This window comes from Pyxicephalus adspersus, chromosome 9 (genome assembly GCF_032062135.1).
Source record: "Pyxicephalus adspersus chromosome 9, UCB_Pads_2.0, whole genome shotgun sequence".
Classification (NCBI taxonomy): Eukaryota; Metazoa; Chordata; class Amphibia; order Anura; family Pyxicephalidae; genus Pyxicephalus; species Pyxicephalus adspersus.
This window is the reverse complement of record NC_092866.1, coordinates 33,796,983-33,823,475: the sequence shown is the minus strand read 5'-3', so window position 1 is coordinate 33,823,475 and position 26,493 is coordinate 33,796,983. Positions and strand designations below refer to the sequence as shown.

Below are 26,493 nucleotides of genomic sequence, written 5' to 3'. Positions count from 1 at the left end.
AAAAAAGGTATATTTTCTTTTCGTTTTATTATTTGTGCCTTGAAAGTCCCTTAAAAAATTGTGATGCTATTTTTGGTTTTGATGACCACAATATTAACAGACACTGGTGTCGGTGCAGCAATTATAACCCCCATATTGGTATGGGTAGCTACAGTAATAACTCTCGTTGGTATCATTAAAGCAATACATTGTTGGTAGCAATATAAACCCTGGGACTATATTCAGGTGGATTGATCTCCCTAGAGAGTGCTTTTGTCCCAGTCTTGCCAGTTGAAAGACTGGGAAAGGGACACATACACGTATTCAGCGCACTTACCAGTACTAAAAATCCAAACTCCCCCAGCTGTCATATGATGAAGGAACTGCGCCCAGCTCAGCCATTGGCTGGGATTTACAATGAGTCAGGGGGCTAAAAGAGGAATGTGTCACAGAGCTTCTAGCTGTACCAATCTGGTAGGTACAGCAGCTCTCAATCGACAGGTTGAAAAGTCTGTACTGTACCTGCCAAAACAGTACAGTTGGAGGGTCTGAGATGCACATCTGGTGGACATGCAATCTATTGCACTGTGTGCCCTATTCAAAAATCTGATGACAACCATGGCACCCTTTATAAATAGTGGGCATTCTAGTGTAGCCAGCACAGAACAGGAAGTTTAATATTTGTAGCAGTACCAGGAAAAAATGAAGAAAAGAAAGCCTGAAACTATTTTAGGTTGTGATATGCTTTTTTACAATTAGTACAACACAATTTTGCAGAAGCAAGCATTTACACACATAAAAATCCCAGCAAAATTAGTTTAAGATAAATACTGCAGTAAAATTAAAAAAGATATACACATTTCCCCTTTAACCACCCGGGCGGTTAGCCCGACCTTGGTTTGGGGTAAGTAAACTTGCTACTATCGGTTCCACTGAACCAAGGTTGGGGTAGCTAAAAGTATAAACAAGCGTTATATTGCAATCCGATTGTCATACAACATTGTATGACAATCAGATTACAACTGAAAAAAAATACTTACTTTGTCCCCGCAGCTCCTCCGGAGACGTCTTCTCTCTTCTTTCTTCATCTGGCGTTTGCAGTGACGATCTCCGGGATTTCCCGGTGACGTCGCTGCATGTTTTAGAAAAATATATTACTATACAATATACCGAATTATTGCATTTTCAGTATTTTTGATTTATTTATGTATTCTTGTTTAAGCTGATTTTTGTGTTTTTTATTTACTTTTATTAAAAGTATTTTTTTTTTTTTTACATGATTGTGTGTTTTAAACTTTTTTTGTATTCATGATATCTACTGGCCCCTTGTTCGGACATATTTCTGTAAGTTACAGGTCAGTGTACCACTTTTGGTACAGAAATCTAGACATCAGTGAAACGCCCAGGTGGTTAATTTATTTATGTCCCTGTAATGACCTTGGCTTCCTTGCACTACCTTATATTATTGTGAAATAACTGGCTGCTTTTCTAATCTTTTTGGGATATACAATGGCCATAAACTGAGTCACCTACCAGTTGCAGTGGAATTTAGTCAGGTTTTCCTAACATGGCAGTGGTTGTTTTTCTGAATCCTGTGACCCGTAATCTACCATGGACATGCTATAATTTCCAGGACTTTTCAGTTCAGTGAAATAATACCACAGCTAGGTTGCATTCCCATGCAAAATTGCTGCATTCATATAAGGTGGCTACTGTGTAGCAAGGGGCTCTCAAGAGTCACAGCCAACTTCGTGGAGGTACGCTGGATAAGGGCACTGTCAGGATGCAAATTTTGGATGTGATGAAGGTGAGCTTCCTGGCTGTCTGCAGTGAATCCACAGTCCTCACAAACATAGAGTTTGGTCCTACGCTCCTTATATGCATAATTCTGCTGCACTCCATGTATTTTCTTCAAGTGTGACTCCAGTGAACATCGCTGAGTGAAGGCTTTGTCACACAAATGGCATTTGTATGGACGAACACCTATAAAAAAAAGAAAATGGGTAGATAAGCTTTTTGTCAATATGAACATGATAATAACCCTGCAAACAGTGTCTAAATGTTTTACATATTATCAGTCAGCATTGAGAATCTGGCACCAATTATCATACTGACTGATACCACAGAATGTAATGTATTACCAACTGTCACCCCTAATAATATTCTTTAAGTGTCACAAATACTTATATCTCTGTATTAGTGTTTGTATTAGATTGCTAGACCATGTTTTGTGGTAACATTAGATTTTTATACTTGTGTCTTGTGAGCGCGTGTCATCAAGTGCTTGGATGTTATGCATTGATGTGACTTTGTATCCTCATTATTGACAGTTTCATCTGTTGCTGCAATGTTTTTGTGCCTGGTCTGTAATGCCAGTTTGGGTAGTTTATCAATTGTTCAGCAATGTGTCATTGAACAGTGACTTTTAATGCAAGCTCGCCAGTGTAAAGCTGCCGGAGATGCGCGGCTCCGGCCGCGAGCTTTTTCAGTTGCTGAATTGCGCGACGGCGTACGATTTCAGATCGCGAATACGAATGCGCGAGCGAGCGTCCGATTCTGCTTGATGAATTAGGGCCTAAACCTCATTATACACTGCCTGGCCAAAAAAGATACCCAGTGACCCAGTGATCCTGTGAGAGCAGTGTTAAAATTTTGGGGTTGCTTCAGCAGGTCAGGGTTAGGTTTCACATTGTTATGTGCCCTATAAATGAGGTCAGTTGACAAACTGAATATACTGAATGACCGTTTTTTTCTAACAGATTTATTTCTTCCCTAATGGCACTAGCATATTCTAGGACCTCATTTTCACACATGGGTTGACCACACACACACACATATCTGACACTATACTCACCAGGTAAACATTAAACACATCATAATGAGTAGAAGAATGCTGTACATCCATGTTAATTTTAATATAGTCTACCTTCTCTACATGCCATAATTTATTAGTATACTTCAACACTAAGGCTAAGCTCACAACTGTAAATAGTCCCTAACAACTAAAATAATGATGAATGTCTAAATTGATCTTCTTATTATGCCCTTTGAGTTAGGTAGTAAGCTAAAAACAGGCCTCAATGTCCAACTTTATACTCTCTTCTTGTGTCTATGACATATGATGTCACATGATATGTGATTTCTACTTTTCATAGAAAAGGTTGGCCTTCCATTGTTTACAAGTGCTTCCCTCCGGTTTCAGCTCCCATTTTTGTTTTCTAGACCACTAAAATACCAGTGAGGTGGTGACCCTGATCTATACTCTAAACTGGCCTCCTGTTACAGGCTAGACTTTTTAGACCTTGGTTCCAGTGCCAGTGTAGTAAGGTTGGATGGGACATTGGCAGTATGAATGTCTACAGTAGATCTAGACTGATCTTTAGACTGTCATTGCTGTTGCTCTTACCTGTATGGGTACGGACATGTCTTTTGAGGTCAAATGTGTCATTGAAACCTTTTCCACAATGTTCACATCGATGCCTCTTCACTTCACTATGGCATTTCATATGACGATTTAACATTCGCTGGTATGAAAAGCTCTTGTCACAGAGAGTACAATGAAACAATAGCCTCGGCTCCTCCTAATGTGAAATACAGAAAATATTTTTCAAAAAAGAAGTATGTTTTGGTCTACATCAGTATAAAAAATAAAGGCAATTGCAATATGAGTATGTTTCATCCTCATGTTTATTATGTTTAAGAATGGTTTGTTGTGTATAGGGAAAACAGAATTTCTTTGAGAGGAAGTTGTGCTGTACAATATGGTATACCAAGTGGAACTTGATCAAGTTAAAGTGGAACTGAACTCCAAAAGTTAGGATTTACCATGTTATACGAACATCTGGAAATGTTAATTGTGCCTAAGTAGCATCCTGAATTCGTAATAAAATATGAATGCAACTCTTGGATCTAGGCACTAATTTTGTACTCTCATCACTATATGATTGAAGTGTGAGATCATCTTAGGCACTGTTGTCTGTGACTTTGATGAGGTCTGTATTGTGCAGGTCACTGGTCAACATTTTGAAGAGGAAGCTTTACCGAAGGACCTGCAGTGTAAGGATCTACCCAATTCTGCTTTATTCATTTTGGTGCTTTTTGCACCTTTACCCCCATGTGATGTTGGGCTCTGACGAAGCAATGCTCTGCCTCTAACAAGATGGCCATGTCCACACAGTCACATAGTGGAGAAAAAGGCATGCAAAAAGAGTAATAGGGAAAGGGTAAACTTCAAAATGCTTGTAAATTACACTGGTGATTTTTCTGGAGTTACTTTTAACTCGTATTCTTTGGAAACACCTTCTACAAAACACCTTTTACAGTTAATTGCCCAAAACAGATAACCACTATTGTTCTTTCTCAAGCAGAACCAGTAGTGTTTGGCTGCTCTATCTATCTATTAGGCTAAGTACACACATACAATAATAATTGTCATTGGAAAGGATCTTTCACGATCCTTCCTAACGACAAACAATTGCACGATGCATGAATGAGTGCTGTACAGCATCGTTCTGCACTATGGAGAGGGAAGGGGGGAGGACGACGAAGCAGCAACCCGCTACGCTCTCTCCCTTTCACTTGCATTATGAGAACATTTACAGTGGTCAGCAGCACTCAGGGGCTCTGCTGCCGTGGGTAACCTATGAACATGAGGTAGTTGTATACTGTAAAATGCAATGGCATGCCTTCAAATAGTAAATAGTACTGCAACATACTGCACAGAGTAGGTGTGTTGCCAAAACAAAACACAAACATGTAATTTGAAATGGACACAATGCACAAATGGGAATGGACCAACAAAGACTGTGATTTTTCTCTTCCTTTATATTTTTGTAAAGAAATCATTGATAATGACCAGCATATTCAGACAATTCAATCTGTTAAACCGGAACTTTTTTATACCATTCTTTGTTTCAACACAAGGAAGAACAGTTTAAAATGCATTTTTTATTTACCATTTTATGTCACCTAAACAGGTATTTGTATCTTGCCCCCAGTTTTTTAAATCTAGAAAATAATTGTTGTTTATAAAATTTATATACACTACATGGTAACATAAATGCACATTTTAGGAAAGGGGTGCAAAACAATATGCAAATATCTAAATATATATATCTGAATAATCATCTGTTAATATCTGTGTAAAATGTTGTTGCTAAAAAAAATCCTATTTATTATTATTATTAATATTAATTTTAATAATAAAAATAAAATCTCTCAGCACAAACAATAAAAGAAATTTGGAGAAAAGCCACTGGGATACCAACAATCACAACAAAGAAGCTATAAAGTTAAGACAAGGCTGGCAAGGCTGAATGAAAGCTGCGTATGAGTCAACCATATTACGAGCTTTGTATAACACATACCTGTATTAAGTGGCCTTAATTTTAGGTGAGAAAATATTTTGTGGTCAGATAGCATCAATGCAGAATATGACCGAAATTTATTGGACACGTAATATAGATTATAAATAAATGTACTGCACTTCAAAAATGTGTGGTGGTGGTACTTGCATTCTGAGGCTTCTTTTCATTAACAGGAAATGTGTGTCATTATTAAAATAGAAGAAACATCATATGACAGAAAATGTAAAGCTATGACAGGTATCTTTTGAAAGCTTACATTACTGGGTTTCTTTACAAAAGAAAACTGGTCCTAAACAATAGATGCAAGTGCAGATTGGGCATGTGGCCAACAGGAAGTAGATAAGTGAATATATAGAACCTGGTTACAGCAAGGGAATTATTGTGCCCAGGTGCTCATCTGGGGTTTAGACAATACAACAGCTCAAAAAGAAAGATAATTTTTCGAGTGCATGAGGGACCCGATGACAGCTTGTTAGATCCGCTCAGCCACACAAGAGAAAAACCGGCGCGATCCACTTCAAATGATGTATATCATAAATACCTACTTGTCCCTATATCTAGCGATTCCTAAATTTGGAGGAAAAACTAAACACAAGACAAGAAAGACGTCCATCAAGGAAGCTCTTCCCCTGCATCAACAGCAGCTAAGATGGCCGCCACCATCACATCAAAGGCATCACATCAGTCAGTCAGAGATTCCACACAGGACTCACCTGCTTCATCAAACACCTCTTTATATAAAACATAAGGGGAAATATATATCCCGAATCCTCCTTCTACAGACCAGGTAGCCTTATTGAAGGCAATACATGATATGCTTCATAAGGCCCTGGATACCACCTCAAAGCAAATTAAGGAATACTTTTCAAAGGAATAAAGGAGATGTGATATCGCAATTCACAGATTGAAGGTAGGATGGATACAATTATCTCTGTTTTAGAGAGCCAACAGGAAGAAATAGATGCTTTAAAATCCTATATCCAATCCCTTTACTACCAGCTGGAAGACGCTGAAAATAGAGCTTGTCATTCCAATATTCGCATATGAGGTTTTCCAGAATTTATTACTGACCTACAATCTACTGTTACAGCCATGTTTCAAGAGCTGGTACCTAACATCCCTATGGAGTGACTAGAATTTGATCGCATACACAGGGCCCTAATCAAACGCACAAAGAATGGCCCCCCAGGGACATTATTGTAAAATTGCACTACTATCGCACTAAAGATACTATTGTAAAAATCAATAGAGAAGTTGATAAATTATCATTCCAAGGCTATGAATTCCAACTTTTCACTGACCTAGCACCATCTGCAATGAAAAACACAGAGAAATTAAGCCAGTGATCGCAATCCTGCAAGCAAAACAACTATATTATCAATTGGGGTTTCCTTTTTAGATTATCTTCAATTATATAGATAAGCAAAACTCAGCAACTACACCAAATGAAGCGGAAACGTCTTACAAATATTGGATATACTCCCACTAGAACCTACAGCAAGTCACTCCAACAATGACCATTTTCCTACTTCAACTCCACTTGATCAGTGTACAAGCAAATGCAAAGCTAAATGAGAACACGGCAGATACCAGGATGCAGGAACAAACTCTAAGCATTCCGTATCTTTTTTTTAATATATAATTTTTATAGTCATTCATAAGATGTTGATTATTCTTCTACTCCGAATTGGGCCACCAGGCCTGCAACATGAGGTTTGCAGATCTGATCCCCATGTTAGAATATTGTTACACTACTTATTTTTATTTAGAAAAGATTTAAGCATTGCAATGTTTAATGTTAAATGTTTTATCTTGTGTCATATACCTCCCTTTTGTCTTTACCTATATTCCCTTCAATCCCTGGTGATCTGATTGGATAGGATTTCACTCTGGAGACCTGGGTACTCATTGATTCATAAGCAACTCCTCTACTTTATACTATTATGGAGATAAACTTAATATCACTTAATATACAAGGACTAAACACCCCTCAAAAGAGGCTTTCAGATATTTTAGCCATCAACGAGCTGATATTATATGCTTACAAGAAACACATTGCCCTCAAAATTCCTTCCCCAAATATCTTCATTTCTCATACCCCACAGTTTATATGGCAAACTCTAATACTAAAACAAAGGGTGTCTTGCAGGGGTGTAGTCGTAAGAAAATAAGAGGGGCACAGTAATGGTGAAGGCTATCCATGGCTAGCGTGCAGGGAGAGCCTACACGGGGTCTGGGGGCAGAGCTGAAAAAAGTGAGCTGAAAAAAATATGGTTTCTGACCCCGAGGGTAGATTCCTCCTTATAACTGAACAGCTTAATGACAGCCTACTTACCATAGTTTCATACTATGCACCAAATTCTAAACAAATAGACTTTTTAAAAAATTATTACATGTAGGTAAAACTCATGGTGAAGGCATACTATTTATGTGGAGACACTAATGTGACATTAATTCCATCTCTAGATAAGAGAGGAGAGGACCATCTTTAATATCTTCCCATCCTCCTAATGATAACATTGCATCTCAATTGTGGACTTTACTATCCTAACATTCATTAGTTGATTGCTGAAGTTCATTGACGTGAACCACATCCAACCAAACACGAATATATGCATTATTCTCATCCATATCGATTTTTTTCCAAAATAGATCACATCTTGGTCACTACATCCTCTCTAGCTCCAAATTATTTTTGTAAAATAGTGCCCATACCATGGTCTGATCATGATGCAATCTTAACTTATTTTTCCTCCTTATACCAGAAACCCTCTGCCTATAATTGATCTCTGAACACCTTTCTTTTAAGTGATCCAACACTTTACCAAAAAATTCAAATATCATTATAAGAATATTTACAATAAACAATAAATGCCACATCAGACACAACTTCAGATATACTTTGGAATGGGCATAAAGCTGTAATAAGGGGTCAATTTATACAATTACCATCTCAAAGCAAAAATAAAAAATGCAACGTTAAAATAAACGAATTAGAAAAAGAATATGAAACTATATCGGACCTTTATAAATCAAATCTGATACATACAAAAAAATAGAAAATAAAAAATTTTAAATTGGATGTCTGCCATAAGCCCCAATAATTTACCAAGTAACCCTCAAACTATTGTGGAAGATTTTCGTAAATTTTTATCCCATCCTTATCAAGTTACAGAAACTTTTGACTTTCCTAAAGCAAAAAACTTTTTCTCCAAGATACCTCTACTTCACCTACCTCAAATTTTACACAACATAGGAGGAATAAATCACAGAGGCAGAAACTAAGGCAGCAATAAAATCCCTTAATCTACAGAAAAGACCTGGACCAGATAGGTTCTCTGCCCAATATTATAATAAATTTGGAAATTTTCCTGCCCTTCACTTGGCGAAACGTTATAATCAACAGTTATTGGGTGGTAGCATGGGCAGGGATACTTTACCAGTGGCTATATTCATGCTGCATACAGATAATACTATACGGTCAAAATATAGACTCATATCCCTTCTTAATTTAGATATGAAAATACTGGCTAAAATACTGGCAACTAGACTAAACAAAGGCATGAACTTCTTAATGGGTAAAGATCAGGTGGGCTTCATCCCAAGAAGACAAGCAATGGATAGTGTACAGAGACCAACTCATCTTATTCATCTAGCTAAAATTCAACAATGCCTAGTTTTTCTATTGGCATTAGGTATTAAAAAGCATTTAACTTTGGCCATATCTTTTATATATACTAAAAGAATGAGGCTTTTGACCAAACTTCATTTTTTGGGTTGAATCTCTGTATACTATTCTCCAAGCTTTTATTTAATACCAAGGATTTCTTTCCTCTTCATTTTATATATACAGAGGTACTGGGCAAGGGTGTCCCCTTTTACCTATCTTGTTTGCTTTATTAAAGAACTGTTAGCCCTAGCCATACGAAATAACCAAGACATTAGTGGCTTGGAATATGCGGGATACCATCAAAAAATCAACCTGTTTGCAGATGATGCTTTGTTGATCCTATCCAATCCCATGGTATCCCTACCTAATCTTTTACCTACTCCAGCCACTTTTGGAGAGATATCTGGTCCTTCATATTACCCATAACAAATGTTCAGCTCTAAATATTAATTTACCAAACTCACTAGTTACACATCTCCAGGAAACCTTTCTTTTTCATTGAGAAAAATCTAAATTATTATATTTGGGAATATATATCACAGCTTGCATCCTATGAAACGCTTTTTACAGCAAATAATCCTGCTATGATAAGTCAGACCAAACTATTTTGGAAACCTGGAAAAGGTATCAGATATCATGGATAGGGCATATAGCGGCAGTGAAAATATCACTCCTACCTAAAAATTTATATCCTTTCAGGGTACTCCCAATTCCAATCCCTCCTCACTATATATGTATAATTCAAAGATTGATTCTAAATTTTATCTGGGGAAATAATAGATCACCCATTTCTAAACAAACCCTGTTCCAATTGGGGAATGATGGGGGCCTCTCTGTACCAAATATTAACAATTATTATATAGCAGCACAATTAGCAAACCTTCTTTGTATGCCATTCTGAAACAGATATACATTTATGGGTGGCCTTAGAAGCAGCATAAATATCACCCCTTCCCATAAATGGTCTCTTATGGGTCACAACAACATAAAGAGGTCATAAATCTAATCCAATCATGGAACACTCGCTTGGCTGGTTTAATATCACCCCATGCTCCTCTGGCACCTATCTTTTAATATTATTCATTCTCCCCAGGTTATGGTAACTATTTGGCCTTTAAATGGTGGAGGGCAAACAATTTGAAAAGAGTTTATTATATGTTATATATTATGCCTATAATCTAGTAAGGATTCGGGAAGGAGATGAATGGAAGACAACATTCAGAACCCGCTTTAGTCACTTTGAATATGTCGAACATGCATTTCAGGCCCTGCAATTCCCCTGCTACCTTCCAGCACTTTGCCAATGACATCTTCTGTGATTTTCTAGACTTATTTTTGGTAGTCTACCTCGATGACATTCTGATCTTTTCTTCGTCCTTGGAGGTGCATAGAAACTATGTAAAAAAGGTTCTAGGTCACCTTCGGGTTAATAAGCCAAGCCAGAAAAATGTGAGTTTTAAAAAGACACCATCCATTTTCTGGGCCTTATCATTTCTACCCAGGCAATCGCCATGGATCCTGAGAAGGTATCAGCAGTATTGGAGTGACCAACACCGACAGACGGGAAAGCTGTACAACTATTTTTGGGGTTTGCTAACTTTATTGAAAGTTTATTAAGGGATTAAGGGCCCTCTAATGAAGCTCACAAGTCCACATGTTACTTTCTCCTGGACACCTGAGGCTTAGTTTGCCTTTGACCGACTAAAGTAGGTATTCCCCTCTGCTCCTGAGACATCCGGCTGCATCTCTGCCCTTTGTTCTAGAGGTGGACATATCAGAATCCGCATCCTGTCTCTTTCTTCTCCCGGAAGATGAGCCCCGTTGAAAAGAACTTTGACATCGGTGACCTTGGGGAATGATGCTTTGGAGGGAGCTGCACATCCTATCCTTATTTTCACTCATCACTCATCACAAAAATCTGGAATACCTGAGAAAGGCCAAAACACCTAACCCTCACCCGGTCTGTTGGGCTCTTTTCTTTTCCCGCTTTGATTTTCATGTAACCTCCTGCCCTGGGGCATCTCAAATCTTTTCAGAGGACCTAAACCATCTTTGCCTGATACTATCCTAGCTGCCAAGAATTTCATGTTGATTTGATCTGACCTAATGGAACAGATAAAGAGAGCGTTACACACCCACCCAGTCTACCGAAGCCTCAACCCCTCAAGAACGGGTGACTTTCAGATGCATGAAGGGAAGATTTTTGTTCCTGAGACACTCAGGCTTGTCATGACAACCTGTTGGCGGGTCACTTTGGAGTGTCCAAGACTTTGGATCTCATACAGCGGAACTTTTGGTGACCGGAGCTTCCGTAGAATTGTAAGTCTCCTCGTGTGCCACCTGTGCCTGTTCCATGAGTATGAGAATTAAACCATGGGGGTTACTTAGACCCTTGCCCATCCCAACCCAGCTGTGAAGCGTGTTATCTATGTACTTCATTGTGGTACTTTCCCCTTGATGGGTGTAAAACTCCATTTTCATAGTGGTCAATAGACTCACTTGAAACGGCTTATTTTGTCCTAATGAAAGGGAAACCCTCTGCAGCAGCTACAGCTGAGACATTCCTAAGGGATCTACGCAGACCTATCTAGTTAGACTCCATGGAATTCGGGATGATATTGTATCTGATAGAGGGGTGTAATTCACCTTCATGTTCTGGCATGAGCTCTGCAAGAAGCTTCATATAAAACTTCTTTGTCTTCTGGCTATCATTCCCAAAGTAATGGTCAAACAGAAAGAACTAATCAAACCTTGGAACAATATTTCCGCTGTTTTTCAGCTGCTTCACAGGACAACTGGGTCTCCCTGCTGCCCATGGCAGAGTTTGGATTTAATATTGCTGTTCACCTCTCTTTTTTTTGCTAATTGTGGATTTATGCCTACCTTGATTCCAAATTGCCCTGTTAAGTCTTCAGTTCCTGAGGTTCAAGATCGAGTTATTTTAATCTAATTTAGTTTCCAGTCACTTTCATAATACATCAGGAAATGGACAATCTACAGAGAAAACTCAAGGCACATACAGATGCAGCCACTGTAGCCATTGTACCTGGATACGAGAGGCCCCTCCATTATCCTTCCCAATGGCCAAAACGACAGACCACAATACCATATCACTTGTTCCACAATAGGTGTCATATATATTTAATCACATGCATATGTGGTGCCTTCCAAGTTGGAAAAAATCCCTAAAAGAGACTCCTTAAAAGAAGAATTTACGAACATATGCATTTGATCTCAGTGGGAAAAATAATCACACCAATTTGCCACCATGTTGGCACCAAACATGACTTCAATGCTAAAGTTTTACAATTCTATGGTTTGGAACACCTTCCCCCCAACCCAAGAGGGGGAGACTTGGACAAAAAACTATTAGAAATAGAAACAAAATGAATATTCACACTAAGAGCCATGCAAACACCGGGCCTCAATGACGTATTAAGTTTTAAACCTTTCCTTTATTCACCTGGGCATTTCACTGATGTCTGGATTTCTGTACCAAAAGCGGTACACTGTTTTTCATGAAATTGTTTTTTTAAATTGTAGACCTGTAACTTACAGAAATATGTCCGAACAAGGGTCTAGTAGATATCATGAATATAAAAAACCTTTGAAACACACAATCATGTAAAAAAAAATGTACTTTTAATAAAATTAAATAAAAAACACAAAAATCAGCTTAAACAAGAATACATAAATAAATCAAAAATACTGAAAATGCAGTAATTCGGTATACTGTATAGTAATATATTTTTCTAAAACACCTCCCTAGTGTGGTAAATTTTAAAACAGAGTCCAACATCACATACCTATAGACAAAACCACATAAATATATTTTGTATTATTTTGTATTGGATTGGATACAGGACTTTGTATTGAATCCAATACAAAATATTTGAATTTCCCGCTACGACCCCCATCGACGGGCGCATGAACGGACATCATCAGGAATCGCCGAGGGACGCGTACGCAAACACCTGGGTATTCTAATTCTTTCCGAACTTCTGTACTTCCATGCAAAAAGTGTTAAATTTTTGGCATGGAAATTTATTTTATATTGTAGGCTATAATTCATCGAATTACTCAATAATTACTTATAATTCACCTAATTACCCCATAACTCACCGAAATATGTCCAAAATTTTATAAATTTAATAATAAAATTTTTTTTTTTATAAAAACAAAAAAAAAAATCCGGAGGAGCTGCGGGGACCGGGTAAGTATATTCTTTCAATTGTAATCTGATTGTCATACAATGTATGACAATCGGATTGCAATATAATGTTTGTTACCCACCTGAGAAAAGTTTGGGTTTAACACTTTTTGCAAGTGTTTTTACCCCAAACCAAGGTCGGGTTTAACGGCCAGGTGGTTAAACCTCTCAATAGAACAACAGAACTATACTAACCTCTCTATCCTGTATACATCTATATACTAACCCAAGTAACGCCTTGTTGCCAGATCTAACAATGTTTAAATATTATATGCATTTTTCTCTATACTAGAAAGGTATGGTTATGGTTAAATTATGTTCCTTATAATCCTTACCATAAATTTGTTATACTGTTATATTGATTAAAACCTTATGAGTTTGTAATGTTTGATATGTTTAAATTTTATGCATATTTTGATTAGATAGAAACTTTATTATCAGAATAGCAATTTACCTACGAATATATAATATTGCTGTAACAACTTGATATTACAAATGTGTTTACATACCTATAAGAACTTTTTGCACAACTAAGTTTCATCACAAATAGGTGGCTTACATTCACACTCCTAAGATACCCCACAACAGAACTAGGATAGCCCTTGGTACTAAGAAGGATCTTTGGGGGGACAAAGCGAATTGGCTGCCTTGGGATGGATATATAGCGAAACCATATATTACAACCTAGATTAGGATTCCTATATCTCCCTATCTCCCACAGTATCAGTTTGTAAAATACTAATATGATGCATGTATACATACTTTGCACAGATAGCATCTACCATTACTATCCTACGTAAAGGTATATACAGCCTACCTATACTGCTTTCCATACTTAATCTGGACATATCATCCTGCCAATATCCCATCATCATAGTAAGTGTTGCCATTAGTTATTCCTATATATATATGCTTGAATCATAACTTTAACCACCCATACAAACTTACACTACAAGAGAAACATAGCGTTGTATTTTAAAAATTTTATTTATATACACCACAATATATTACTGTAACAAATTGATTGACTAGTCATATATGTCTCATTGTCTAATTGGATATATGATATTACTCTTATATGTTTCTGATGACTTTTTGATAACTGTTGTTTAATTGATATTTAATTGATGTACATACACCATCATTATCAAATATTAATCTATTCTATATACATGTATTTTTGGATGTATTTAGACAGTAACCATCTCAAGGTACCCCTGAAGAAGCACATGTGTGGAAACGCGTTGGGGAAAATACTTGACTGAAACGGTTAACCTCTTATGCTTTAGTAGTGAATTGTATAGTATGAATATCTGAACTGTGACTCTATACCAAAGTTCAAGATATACAAATGTTTTTGATGTAATTATGTATGACGTGTAATAATATAAATACTTAATTAATTTAATTGCCAACTGAACCCCTTTTTTCTGCACATTTCTTCATCCAAATTTATCAGGGGGTGGCAACAAACCAGTAACTCTTTGAAACATTAATTAGAGAGACAGATAAAAGTTTTCTACTTTTTTCTATTTTTTTTTTATTTTCATCTCAGACAATTTAAAGCAAATTAAGTCTTGTCTTGCCCAGGCACAGGTGAGGACAAAAAGGGAAGCTGACAAGAAGAGGCAGTGTTGCCTTGAATTTAAGCCTGGGGACCTTGCCTGGTTATCTACTGCCAACCTGAGACTTCGCTGCCCCTCTAGAAAGTTGGGTCTCAAGTTTACTGGTCCTTTCCCTGTCTTGAAGGTCATTACCTGGTGGCTGTTCGACTTACACTTCCTGAGTCCTTGAAGATCCATCCAGTATTTCATGTGTCTTTTTTGATACCGGTTGTACTGAGCCCCTTGGCTGGCAGATCCTCTCAGCCACCTCCTACGGTATTGGTTCACGGCAATAAGGAATTTGAGGTTGAGGCCATCCTGGACTCCAAGAGGAGTACCTAGTTAAATGGAAAGGATTCAGTCCAGAAGAAAACTCCTGGGAGCCCTCTGGTAATGTTCATACCACCAGTTTGGTAAGGGCTTTTCATCGGGCACACCCAGATAAACAAGGCCCTGGAGGCACCCAGAGGTTGACCTTAAGGGGGAGGCACTGTCACAATACTTTTCGGTTCCCACAGCGGTCCCTGCTGAACCGTCCAGCTGAATCCTGTGCCTGTGTGCCCTGTCGAGCTGACAAGCGCAGCACTCACTCTCTGTTTCTCTGTGACTTTGCAACAGCTACCTGGTTACTCTGTATTGTGCCTCTTGCGATTCCTGATCTGATCCGTGCCTGGACTCCAACTAAGCCCGTTTGCCGCCTGTCCTGACCCACGCCTGGACTCTGGCTACCCATACCTGACGCCTGCCCTGACCCGTTCCTGGACACTGAATACACCTGCTTGCCATCTGCCCTGTATCTTACTCCTTTGGTCTGCCGCCTGTCTCCACACCAAGGCAGCTCCAGCTTTCCAGGTAGGGTGACCCCGAGGGTCGCAACCTGGTGTTCCCCAGCAGCAAAGAGTCCAGTGGCCTTCTGGCTACAGGTCCATCACCCCTTGCAGGTTGCTCTGGTGAAGACCTGGGGTCACTTAGACTCCCCACCTTGGGTGATCCCATGCTGCCTGCCTGTGGAGACCCTGACAATAACGAACAAAAAAAAAATCCAAAGATGTTCCTTGAAAACATCTGAATATTAAATAGATATGTGTTACAATAGTATATTGGTATTTAAATAATTGTTTTATTTCCTACCTTAAGTAATAATTGAATTACTTTTCTATCTAAGGTTACAATAGTCAATATCATATTAGTCTTAGTATTTAATATCATATAGTATATCAGGGGTCAAGAAGAATATCCTGATATATATATATATATATTATGGTCAAACAGTCTCATTAGTTCAGAAATAACTAGTTTTCCACATAGTGCTTTGTCCTTATATAGAAATATATTTTATCATAGGGATATGCATATCCGCTAAAAGCATTAATGAGTAAATAAATATGATGTCATAAAAAAGTGGTAACAAACTTACATTATCCTTACTTGTGCTTTTAATTTTGTGGAATAAAATTAAACAATATACTTCTCTTCAGCCTGTATGCAAAAGTATTTTCTCTTTTTGTACAGGGGTTTCTTATAGGTTTTCCTAATAAAAGGTCTATAAGGAATAAATATCATAGTAGTTGGTAGATATTCAGAATTATAAAAGTAACATAGTATAATATATAGTCATTATGTTAGGTAATACAAATAATTTTGGTTATTTCTTAGCCTTCTAGATATGGAGGATACCTCCACTATAAAGATGAGATGGATTTTGTGGGAAACACTTGGGATGATTTCATGTCTCAATTTGAACAAATATGTGAGGAAACTCAGCCAAACAGATCAAGAATTAGCTCATTATTCTTTAAATTTAAAATCATCTTGGAAAAAAAGTCACTTTTTCACTGGCACATAAAGTTTTTTGAGAAATATGTTGCGGAAAGAATTAACCCCCCAGGACTGAGAGTCCAAATATTCCCTAATGTTAACCTAATCCCTAATGGATCAAAACAGAATGGGAGAACGCCCTTAAGGAATGTTCCAACCAATAAATGCAGATCCTTATAACATACCATAAAAAAGAACTACAAGAGTTAAGCTACGTACACACGTCAGATTTTTATCGCCCGATAATCGGCATCGGCCAATTATCGGGCGAAAATCTGGCGTGTGTACAGTCGGTGTCGTCCATCGTCCGGACGACCGACCTGCCGGATCCACGGACGATGGACGACAGCCGATCCTAATGAAAGGGAAGGGGAGAGCGCGCAGCAGGGTGCCGCTCCGTCGCTCTCCCCCTCCCCTCTCCATAGAGCATGAACGGTGCTGTATGTACAGCACCGTTCATGCATCGTGCACTCCCTTGTCGTTGGAAAGGATCGTGAAAGATCCTTTCCAACGACAAAAATTGGAAGTGTGTACGCAGCTTTAGAAACTGAAATTAAGGATATTTATGTACAAAACAATAAACTAACAACATAAAAACTTAAAACAACATCTGGAAAGGTTTAATATGGAAACCTATAATAAAAAAGACAAAAAATTTCAGAAGGATAAATGGACATTTCTTAGAAAGAAAGCATACAAATGGGACACAACTAAAACAAGAACTACTATTTCTACACCACCATTAAGCACGCAGAATCAATCAACACAAAACACCCAAACAACAACTAACCAACCCCCTTCACTTTACGTTAGCAAGGCACCCATAGAAAGCAAAACACAAGGTAAAAAAAGATACAAAAGCGAACTAAGTGATCACACACAACAGGACACCAAACGGAAACCAGCTGTGAAGACATTGGGCCTGATTTATTAAAGCTCTCCAAAGCTGGAAAGAATACACTTTCACTAGTGAAGCTGGGTGATCCAGCAAACCTGGAATGGATTTTTTCAATGTCATTTGCTATTTGCTAGCAAATGATTTGAATCCTGGACCAGATGCATCCCAGGTTTGTTGGACCACCCAGCTTCACTGGTGAAAGTGTATTCTCTCCAGCCTTGGAGAGCTTTAATAAACCAGGGCCAGTGTCTATACTATTATCATCAAAAATACCAACCGTATCTTACACTGTTATAACAAATACACTTTAAAGGGTATATAGATGGAAATAACCTAATGTATATGCAATTTACATTGCCTGTGTAGGCAAATGTTAAGATCTGATAACACTTGCATTTTTTTGCTTTTTCTTTTTAATGTAATGTATTAGGTAAAATTTTTATTGATGTAAGTTGTTATGACTGTATGATGATGTCAAATGAACCTTCTGTAAGATACACCCCCCCCCTTTTGCAGAAGTTTTGTTATATTATATATTTTGTAAAAACCTATATCTATGCAATGTATTTTCACTGCATTAGGATACTCAAGAAACCTTATGTATTTTTTCCAAAGAAAAGATCAGATTCATATATTATTTGTTTTAAATACAGTTCCACCGCTTTCCTATACCCCCTCAGTTTATGAAATCATCGTTATAACATAAGATCATAAGATGGGACCCCTGGGTACGACCCCTGACTTGCGGGGACGGGGGCATCGGCATAAAATTGGTTGATGCACTAGGAGCGGATGGGAGTCACATTGTCTCCCCATCTTGCTGCATCCCCGTATGTGCCCGTTCTATTGGACGGGTGCGCTGTGCTAATCGCTGGGCATCATCCAGATGCACGGCGCTTTAGCACTGAGCCGGAGGACCTGCCCTGGGATTCCCTTCTCTCCTCTTTCCCCCTCCCTTGCTTTCCTTGCTCCCCCTATTCCTCCTACGTCATCTAATGGGCGGACTCCTACAGGATGTCCTCCAATCAGATGTCTTCTATGCACGCCATCCAGGCTGCCCGACGTGCACATGGTGAGAGGGACTTCCGGAACGCCGACCCATTAGTCCATATATGGGCGGCTTCAGGAGATTCTCCTGTCAGTCGACTGTCTGTTCTTGACTGTAATGGTGCTTTATACCGTATCTAACTCAGAGACATATTATTATATTAAATACCAATATACTATTGTAACACATATCTATTTAATATTCAGATGTTTTCAAGAAACAGTGCTTTGAACTCCAGCATACGTAACAGCACCCCTGAGGAAGCATAGATTGGGCGAAATCCGTTGGGTTAACAAAGCTGTGACATAGGAAATATTCATATGTTATATGTTCTCTACACTTTAAAGTAGTTGATTTGTGTCTAGCATAGGAGATACATAACCTCTAAAAACGAGGAAGTATCCCTACAATTGTACTGTGGATGTTTACGAAAATATTTAGGTAATTAACCTCAAGAGATGAGGAAGTACCTTACAAATCTGTATTGTTGCCATTATGGTTTTGTACACATGAGAATGTATTAATGAGTTTTGGTGAATACACAAAAAATTGTTGCCAAAAAACCCAGTCTTTGGACCATATTTCATTCTGATATTTAAATTTTTGTATTTGTACATTAGAATAAAAAAACAGATTCTACCTGATATGAATTTGATCAAATGTAATAGGATGAAGAACTTCTACAACAATTTACCTTCTTTTTAAGCTGGAACATTGTCCCATCATCTACTAAGGATTATACTTCTGATCCATTAAACATATTAGTACTCGAAGAACTAATTTTCCTAATATGATAATATCCTGTAATCAAACGTGTTTTTATTTTTGAATTTTTATTCCCATAGGATATATATAATTTATTTTAATTGTTATTTGTTACATTTGTTACATTTATTGAAACAGAAAAAAAGCTTGTTGTGAGGCAACTTATATGTAGTAGCACAGACTGCAACAAGTTTCTTTAAAAAAATCCAGCAGGGATAATAAAAAGTTTTTATAGCATGGATAGTCATAAGTCCTTGTGGCCACCTCATGAATTAGGATACTGCTAGAAATGCACAGGTGAAGAACCTCCTATACTATTGTTAGAGTTGGTCTGTTTGCACAAAACCTTCTCAGTCATACACTTATATCCAGGTTTATTATTGCCTTTCTTTACCTGCGTTGAAAGCCTTTGATCTGGTGTTTCAGGTAATTGTATGGTGTTCCTCTGTGCCTCTCGATATGGGGAGGGTCCTGCTATGCATTGAATATGATGAAGAGATAAGTCCAGAGCCACCTCATTGTCATACTCTGGTTCAGCATCTTTTCTGGCAACATACTGATAGGTCACTGCAAATGAAAAATAAATATAGAGACCTTTATTATAAGGTGTGCAAGTTGAAAGGTTCAACTTAAAAAAAAAATGTTGTAGCAGATTCACCCAACTTATCTGAGGTTATCATGCTGGAAAGTATGTGAGAGAACAAATCCAGGACATAATTTTTCTGTAAAGATATTTGCCTTTTCAATAATATTGACAAGACCTGGTTGACTGACATGGTCAGTGCAAAAGAAATGATTTCTTAAAGTCTTTATAACCTGGATTTAGGATCGAAATAGACATAATTATACCTGGGACACAGACACAATTATATGTCTATTCAAATCCAAAGGCTTATGTGTGATTTGGCTTAAAATGCATGTTCTAAACATCAGATTAGCACTTACTAAATACTCAGATCCAATGACAGCCCTCAATTAGGGCTTATAATCATGAAGCTCCTGCAGCCTCACAGGATTCCAACATGGCGCCGGCTCCTTCTCCTGTTCCTCACATGTGGTGTGCAGAGGGACCAGGCATGCCAAGTAGCAGATGCTCCCAGCCTGCAACATCATACTGTGGGATCCCCAGATCACAGATCAGAGGCCACAGGCAACACAGGGGTGAGTTCCTCCCCATTCACAGAGGGTTCCTCCTCACCAGAAGCACACCACACGGGGGCTTTCCTACTCCCCTGGGGGCCCCTGTGTGTCTATAGATGTCACCATCCCAGCTGTATTCAGGCCTGATGCAGCCTCCTCTCCCAAGGAAGGGATACCTTTAGGGCTCTGATGACTCTCAGGGATCTGGTCCCCCCAAGCTTAGCACTGAGGATTTTCCTCCCCTGGGCCCCTTACTCCCACCATGTGGCACAGCTCCAGGAAGATCCAGTTCTGTAGCCCATAAATCAGCAGACCCTTCCAAGCCTTGCAAGAAAGGGTCTGTGCAAATGAGTGATGAAATAATTCCCCCCTGGCAAAAGTATTTTCAGATGCTGCCCACCAAAGCAGACTTTCAACAACTGATAACAGAAATGCAGGCCACCTTCTGTGCAGAAATAGGGGTTCTGCGTACAGATTTACAGTTCCTGGCTGGGAGAGTAGGAGACCTGGGTGAGAATTTACAACAGGCTAAGGGGGACATTGAGGCTCTCACCTAAAGATTCCGGGACTATCACTTGAAAAGGGATCCCTTTTGCCACTTGGAGGACATGGATAATAAAAGTCGCAGGAATAACATTAGAGTCCGTGGTCTACCTGAGGCTACTCAAAATTCAGATTTGAAACTAGTGCTACAAGCCTTCTTTAACCGTCTTACCATGGCATATCAGGTCTCGAGGCAACCCCCCTCGGCTGCGGGACCACGTGATGTTTTATGCCACCTTGCGGATGCGGACTTGAAAGATGAAATAATGGCGGCAGCACGCAACATGCACAATCTGGAGTTTGATGGGGCCCCACTGCAGCTCTTTCAGGATTTATCCTGGCATACCAACAACAACGCCTCTCGCAACCGGTCCTTACCCTATTACGGGACAACCGCATTCCTTATAGATGGGGCTTTCTCTTTAGTCTGACAGCACGCAGTGGCGGGTTGTCAGCGGCTCTGCGCTACCCAGACGATCTATCATCTTTTTGCCGGGACCTAGGTACCTAAGCTTCTGGGATGGAAACCGGAGGATCCTTTGCCCCCTTCATCTCCATCTTGGCAGATAGCCACATCTAGGAAACGGTCCAGGTGCGGAGTTCGGAACTCCCCTCCACCTCCAGCTCCACCGGACAGTGGACAGCAAGGTTACTCCTTCTCTGTCCCTACTGCAAGGTTATTTACTTTATCCTTTGATGGAAGCTGTTTGCTGCCTTTTTTTTTCTTTTTTTTTTTGTCGTTGTTTTGCCTTGATTTTTGATGATGAAGGTTAATTGTGCTGCCTTCATTGCATCTTAGCAGAGACAATAGTATTGATATACATTAGCTTTTCTACTGCCCTCTAGTGGTTGTTTTTTTTTGTAAGCAGTTTTTGCATAATATATTCTAGCCAGCAACAGGAAATTATCTAGATTTACAGGATGGTGAAAGGCCCGCCTAGTCTCCATCTTAGTTTCTCAGTGAAAAGCATCTGTCCTTCCCATCAAGCCTGGCAAACGAATTGTCTGTAAGTAGGCCTCTATGATAGCATTTTATGAAGAAGCATGTAGAAATATTATGCATTAGATAGCTAGATGTAAGCTATATATTGCTGTACTATGTATACTGATATATATCTGTTTGTATTGTATTGTAGTTTCACAAAATTAAAGTAAATGAGGAAAGACAATAAAGTTCAGAGAATCTCAGTCAAGAAGCAGATTTCTCCGCTTATTGGCCTTATTTACAGTGTTTAGCTGCCTGTCTAGCTGCACTACACAGGACAGTGTTGTGAGGACAGAACAATGTTGTTTACTCTGTGACTGCACTCCAGCCATTTTATGGTGTCTGTTGCAACAGAACTCAATTTTTTCTGGTTTCTGTGATTGCACTATCATTGTTTTATTACATTTACCTGCTACAGTAGATTCTTCCTCCTCAGGAAATATTTGAATGGCAATACTGTTAGTATTCTGTGCACTATCTCAGGGACTGCTGTAGCCTGTTTTTGTGGTACCTCAACCGTTATATGGATCTGCTGTTTTGCCTAGATCTAACACTAACATGCTGGAATTTATTGTTCTTTCCCCATTTACACTATAACCACTCTATTTTTTCAATGTGCGGTAGTGCTTTTTATCCTTATGTGGATATGTTACATATGCCCTGCAGACCCTTGGGGGAGGGTTACACCGAACCTGGCTTTGCTGGGCGTGGTGGCGGATCTTTCACTGTGCTAATTTTACGCTTACCAACCGGTGCAGACGGCAATTATTTTGGTTTATTCTGGAGGCAGTTGGGCTTTCAGTCCCTTTGGAAGTGTTGGTGTACTCGCCAGGTACGATTGCTCCCTGTTCACCTTGGAAGAGGCACAGGGACCGGCGGGTGCTGAACACCCCCTGGTCGCTGACCAGCGACTGTTTCAGTTTGGTTTATTGTTTATGTTCTTGTATTTTTTCTCTGTTCCCTCTTTACCCCTCTCTCCCCTTCATGGGGCGCCTCCACTGTCCACAATTGTATATTCAGGAGCCCATAGCTAACCCCCTCTCCACTTACCTGGCAACATGGGAAGCCTTTGCTACATTCTTTTTGTAAAATACTTTATTGGCTAATAAAATTTTATCCCTCAATGTGCGGGGACCAAACTCTAACACTAAGAGGAAATTGGCATTTAAACGCAAGACGGCAGATGTTATATTTTTGCAAGAGATGCATTTTGACAGCACAGGTGCCTCATATGTTCTAATACTGACCTGGAGGGCAGGTACATTATTCTACATGGTCCCTTTAACTATGTGCATTTACGCTCCTAATGCGGGGCAGTTTAGGTTTCTTACTAAAACACTAGCCCTTTTGGAAGACTTCACACAAACTTATTTGATTGTCAGTGGAGACTTTTATTTTCTCTCCAAATCAAGATAGGATGTCTATGATACATCCCCTCCATCTCCAACTGTGCTGCAATGCTCCAAGTTTTTTAGGCAGCTTATCAGACGTCACCAGGTGTATGACAGCTGGTGAATTCAGCACCCTACAAGTAAGCAATTTACTTTTTACTCCCCTCCTCATCAAACCCATACTCGCATTGACTACCGTCACTGGGCCTCGTACAGGAGGTGACTTCCCTCTCCTCCAAATTTAGGGCCCTAGATCGGAAGGTCACCTGGATGATACAGGGTACTAGAACGCTTTATTACCACAAAGGCAACAAGGTAGATACACTTCTGGCACGCAAACTGAGAGATATACAATCTATTTCCTCCTCTATGGCTATTAAAGACGAGGGGGATATTAAGGTATGACCCCTCCCAAGTAGCTTCCTGGTTTGAACAATACTACACCCAACTATATCACACGGTGCACCAGGCGCAGAGCTCCATGGGCTCAGCTTTACCAGCCACCATAGGAGCCTATATTGCTGAACTGAATCTCCCCCAGTTGATGACAGAACACCTGGAGCACCTTAATAGCCCCATTACTGAAGAGGAAATCTCCAAGGTTTTTTCTCATCTCTCTTCACATAAGGCTCCTGGCCCAGATGGTTTGCCGTATTTATATTACAAAACCTTCTTGCTGAATTTACTTCCCCATCTGGTGGACTTATTTAATGATTTTCTCCATAGTAAACCCATCCCACCTTCCATGTCATGCTCCCATATTACTGTTATCCACAGGTAAGGATCCGATGGATTGTACTAACTACAGACCCATTGTGTTACTGAACTTGGATCTTAAAATTTACTCTAAGATTTTAGCAAACCGGCTCTCTAAATTTTTACCGTTCCTTGTACACAGGGACCAAATGGGCTTCATCCCATACCGTCATGCCAGTGACAATACGCGCAATAATTAATTAATGTTATTGATATCCTCAACAAACGAAAACTCCTTCACTTGTCTGAAGTTTAGACAAACGCCTTCTCCGCAGAAGGCGTTTGACCATCACAGCTGGCCTTTCATGTTTTCTACGCTTACTAAAATGGGGTTCTCATGCCCCTTTGTGAGAGCAATTCGCTACCATTACAGTTGCCCCTCGGCCTCTGTCAAATTGCCTTATGCCTGCTCTACAATGTTTTCCATCAAAAATGGGACGCGACAGGGATGCCCCCTGTCCCCCTTGCTCTTCGCCCTCAGTATTGAACCACTGGCGGAAAGAGTACACTCAAGTCCTAATATTCAGGGTGTTCCAGTGAAGGGATCCCCTTATAAAATCTCACTATATGCGGATGATGTCCTTCTCACACTTACACAGCCCCGTACTACTCTCCCGAATTTGTGGACCGAACTAAATGCTTTTAGCATTATTTCGGGTTATAAGGTCAATTCCTCAAATACAGAAGCCATGCCTCTACATATACCACCCTTGCAACTCTCAGCATTACAGGATAGTTATTCCCTCATATGGCAGGAACATTCTCTGAGTTACTTGGGAACTAAGATTACAGCTTCCTATAACCAACTGTACACTAATATTTTCCCCCCACTGTTTCAGGAGATATACAATTATTTGAATAAATGGAAAGGACACTCACTGTCGCTTTTAGGACGCATTGCGCCTGTGAAAATGATGCTCTTGCCCAAGCTTCTATATTTATTTGAAATTCTCCCAGTCCGGGTCCCGATTTTGACTTTGAAAAAGTTGCAGGCTGGTTTTCTGAATTTTATTTGGGCACACAAGCGACACAGATTATCCAGATCAGTAGTCTGTACACCCAAGGAATTGGGGCCCCAGACCTGGTTAAATATAATGTAGCAACGGGGGCTTCTGGCAAATTTGCCTATATGGGCACCTGGGAAGCCATTTTGAGCTGTGCACTGGTCATTGATGAATGGTACAAGCTCTGGGCAGCGGCAAATAAAAGCTCCATATGCACACTATATAAAGAAAACTTGTACAAAATTTTGCTCCGGTGGTATTACACGCCAGATATGCTGCACAGGCTCTTCCCAGCTGGGACACTTGAGCACATTTTTTGGTTCTGTCCCACTATTTATAGCTATTGGGACAGGGTTAATAAACTAATCACAGAAGTGACCAAGCAGCGGTTCTCCCTTGACCCACTTCACTATTTACTGGGATTGCCCTTCACGGATCCCCCCAAACCCATATCTAAGCTTATCACACATTTTGTTAGGGGTCCGTACTTTAATCCCCGCCAAGTGGAAATCCACACAGCCCCCCACTTTGGAGGACTTACATGCGCGTGTCCAGGCGGTCCGTTTGATGGAATATCTTACTGCTCTCCTCAGAAATAATGTTGCTAAGTTTAAACAGATCTGGGAATCTTGGGATGCCTATTATGCCCATTTACAGGTTTAAAGTGTTGATTTTACTATGTGAGCTCCTTAATAATGATCATTCTGGTGCACAACCCCCCCTCCCTGCTCCTTATTGTTCTGTTTACACCCTACCTGTTTATTTTTATTTTTTGTTAATGTTTTGTGTATACTGGACATTCATCTTTTACTTTTTTACCATATGGGATTACACTGTTTGGTTTACATTTTGCTGCTATTTTTTAAATGTTTTTTGTATGATCCTTTACTGTTAATTATCCAGTATACTGTACACTATGTTTATGTTTATATCTTGTCCTTTAACAAAAACCCCTGTTAAATTATTTAAAAACCACTATACAATCCTCCCTATTTCTTACCCCTGTTCTTAAGGCATCTCCTAACTATATGTTTATATAGCCTATATTCATTTTTTAACCCTATTTATCTGTTTATGTACTCTTCTCCCAAATGTAGCCTGTTATTATCATAAAAAAAGAAAAAATATGACAAGACAATACTTAAGATATCCTGACAATATTCAACAAGACAACACAAAATACAGAAAACAAGAAAAAACATCTGAAAAAACAAAAAACCCTTTTTAACCCAAATCCACATTGCAATTTGTCTCCAAAGTCCATTTCACTATTTTCCAAATTATTTACTACCGTGTGTCCCCGAAAATAAGACCTA

General features: G+C 39.2%; 1 protein-coding gene across 1 annotated transcript in view; it reads right to left on the bottom strand.

Moving 5' to 3' along the window:
* Positions 1-1,324: 1,324 nt before the first annotated feature.
* The window catches only part of OVOL1 (ovo like transcriptional repressor 1), a 52,454-nt gene continuing 27,285 nt past the window's right edge, over positions 1,325-26,493 (bottom strand). Inside the window, exons 2-4 of the mRNA XM_072421319.1 lie at positions 19,753-19,925; positions 3,386-3,560; positions 1,325-1,962 (exon numbers count right to left, since the gene is read on the bottom strand). Coding sequence (XP_072277420.1) covers positions 1,676-1,962; positions 3,386-3,560; positions 19,753-19,925 — 635 coding nt within the window. The 3' untranslated portion in view covers positions 1,325-1,675. The remainder of the gene's footprint in view (positions 1,963-3,385; positions 3,561-19,752; positions 19,926-26,493) is intronic.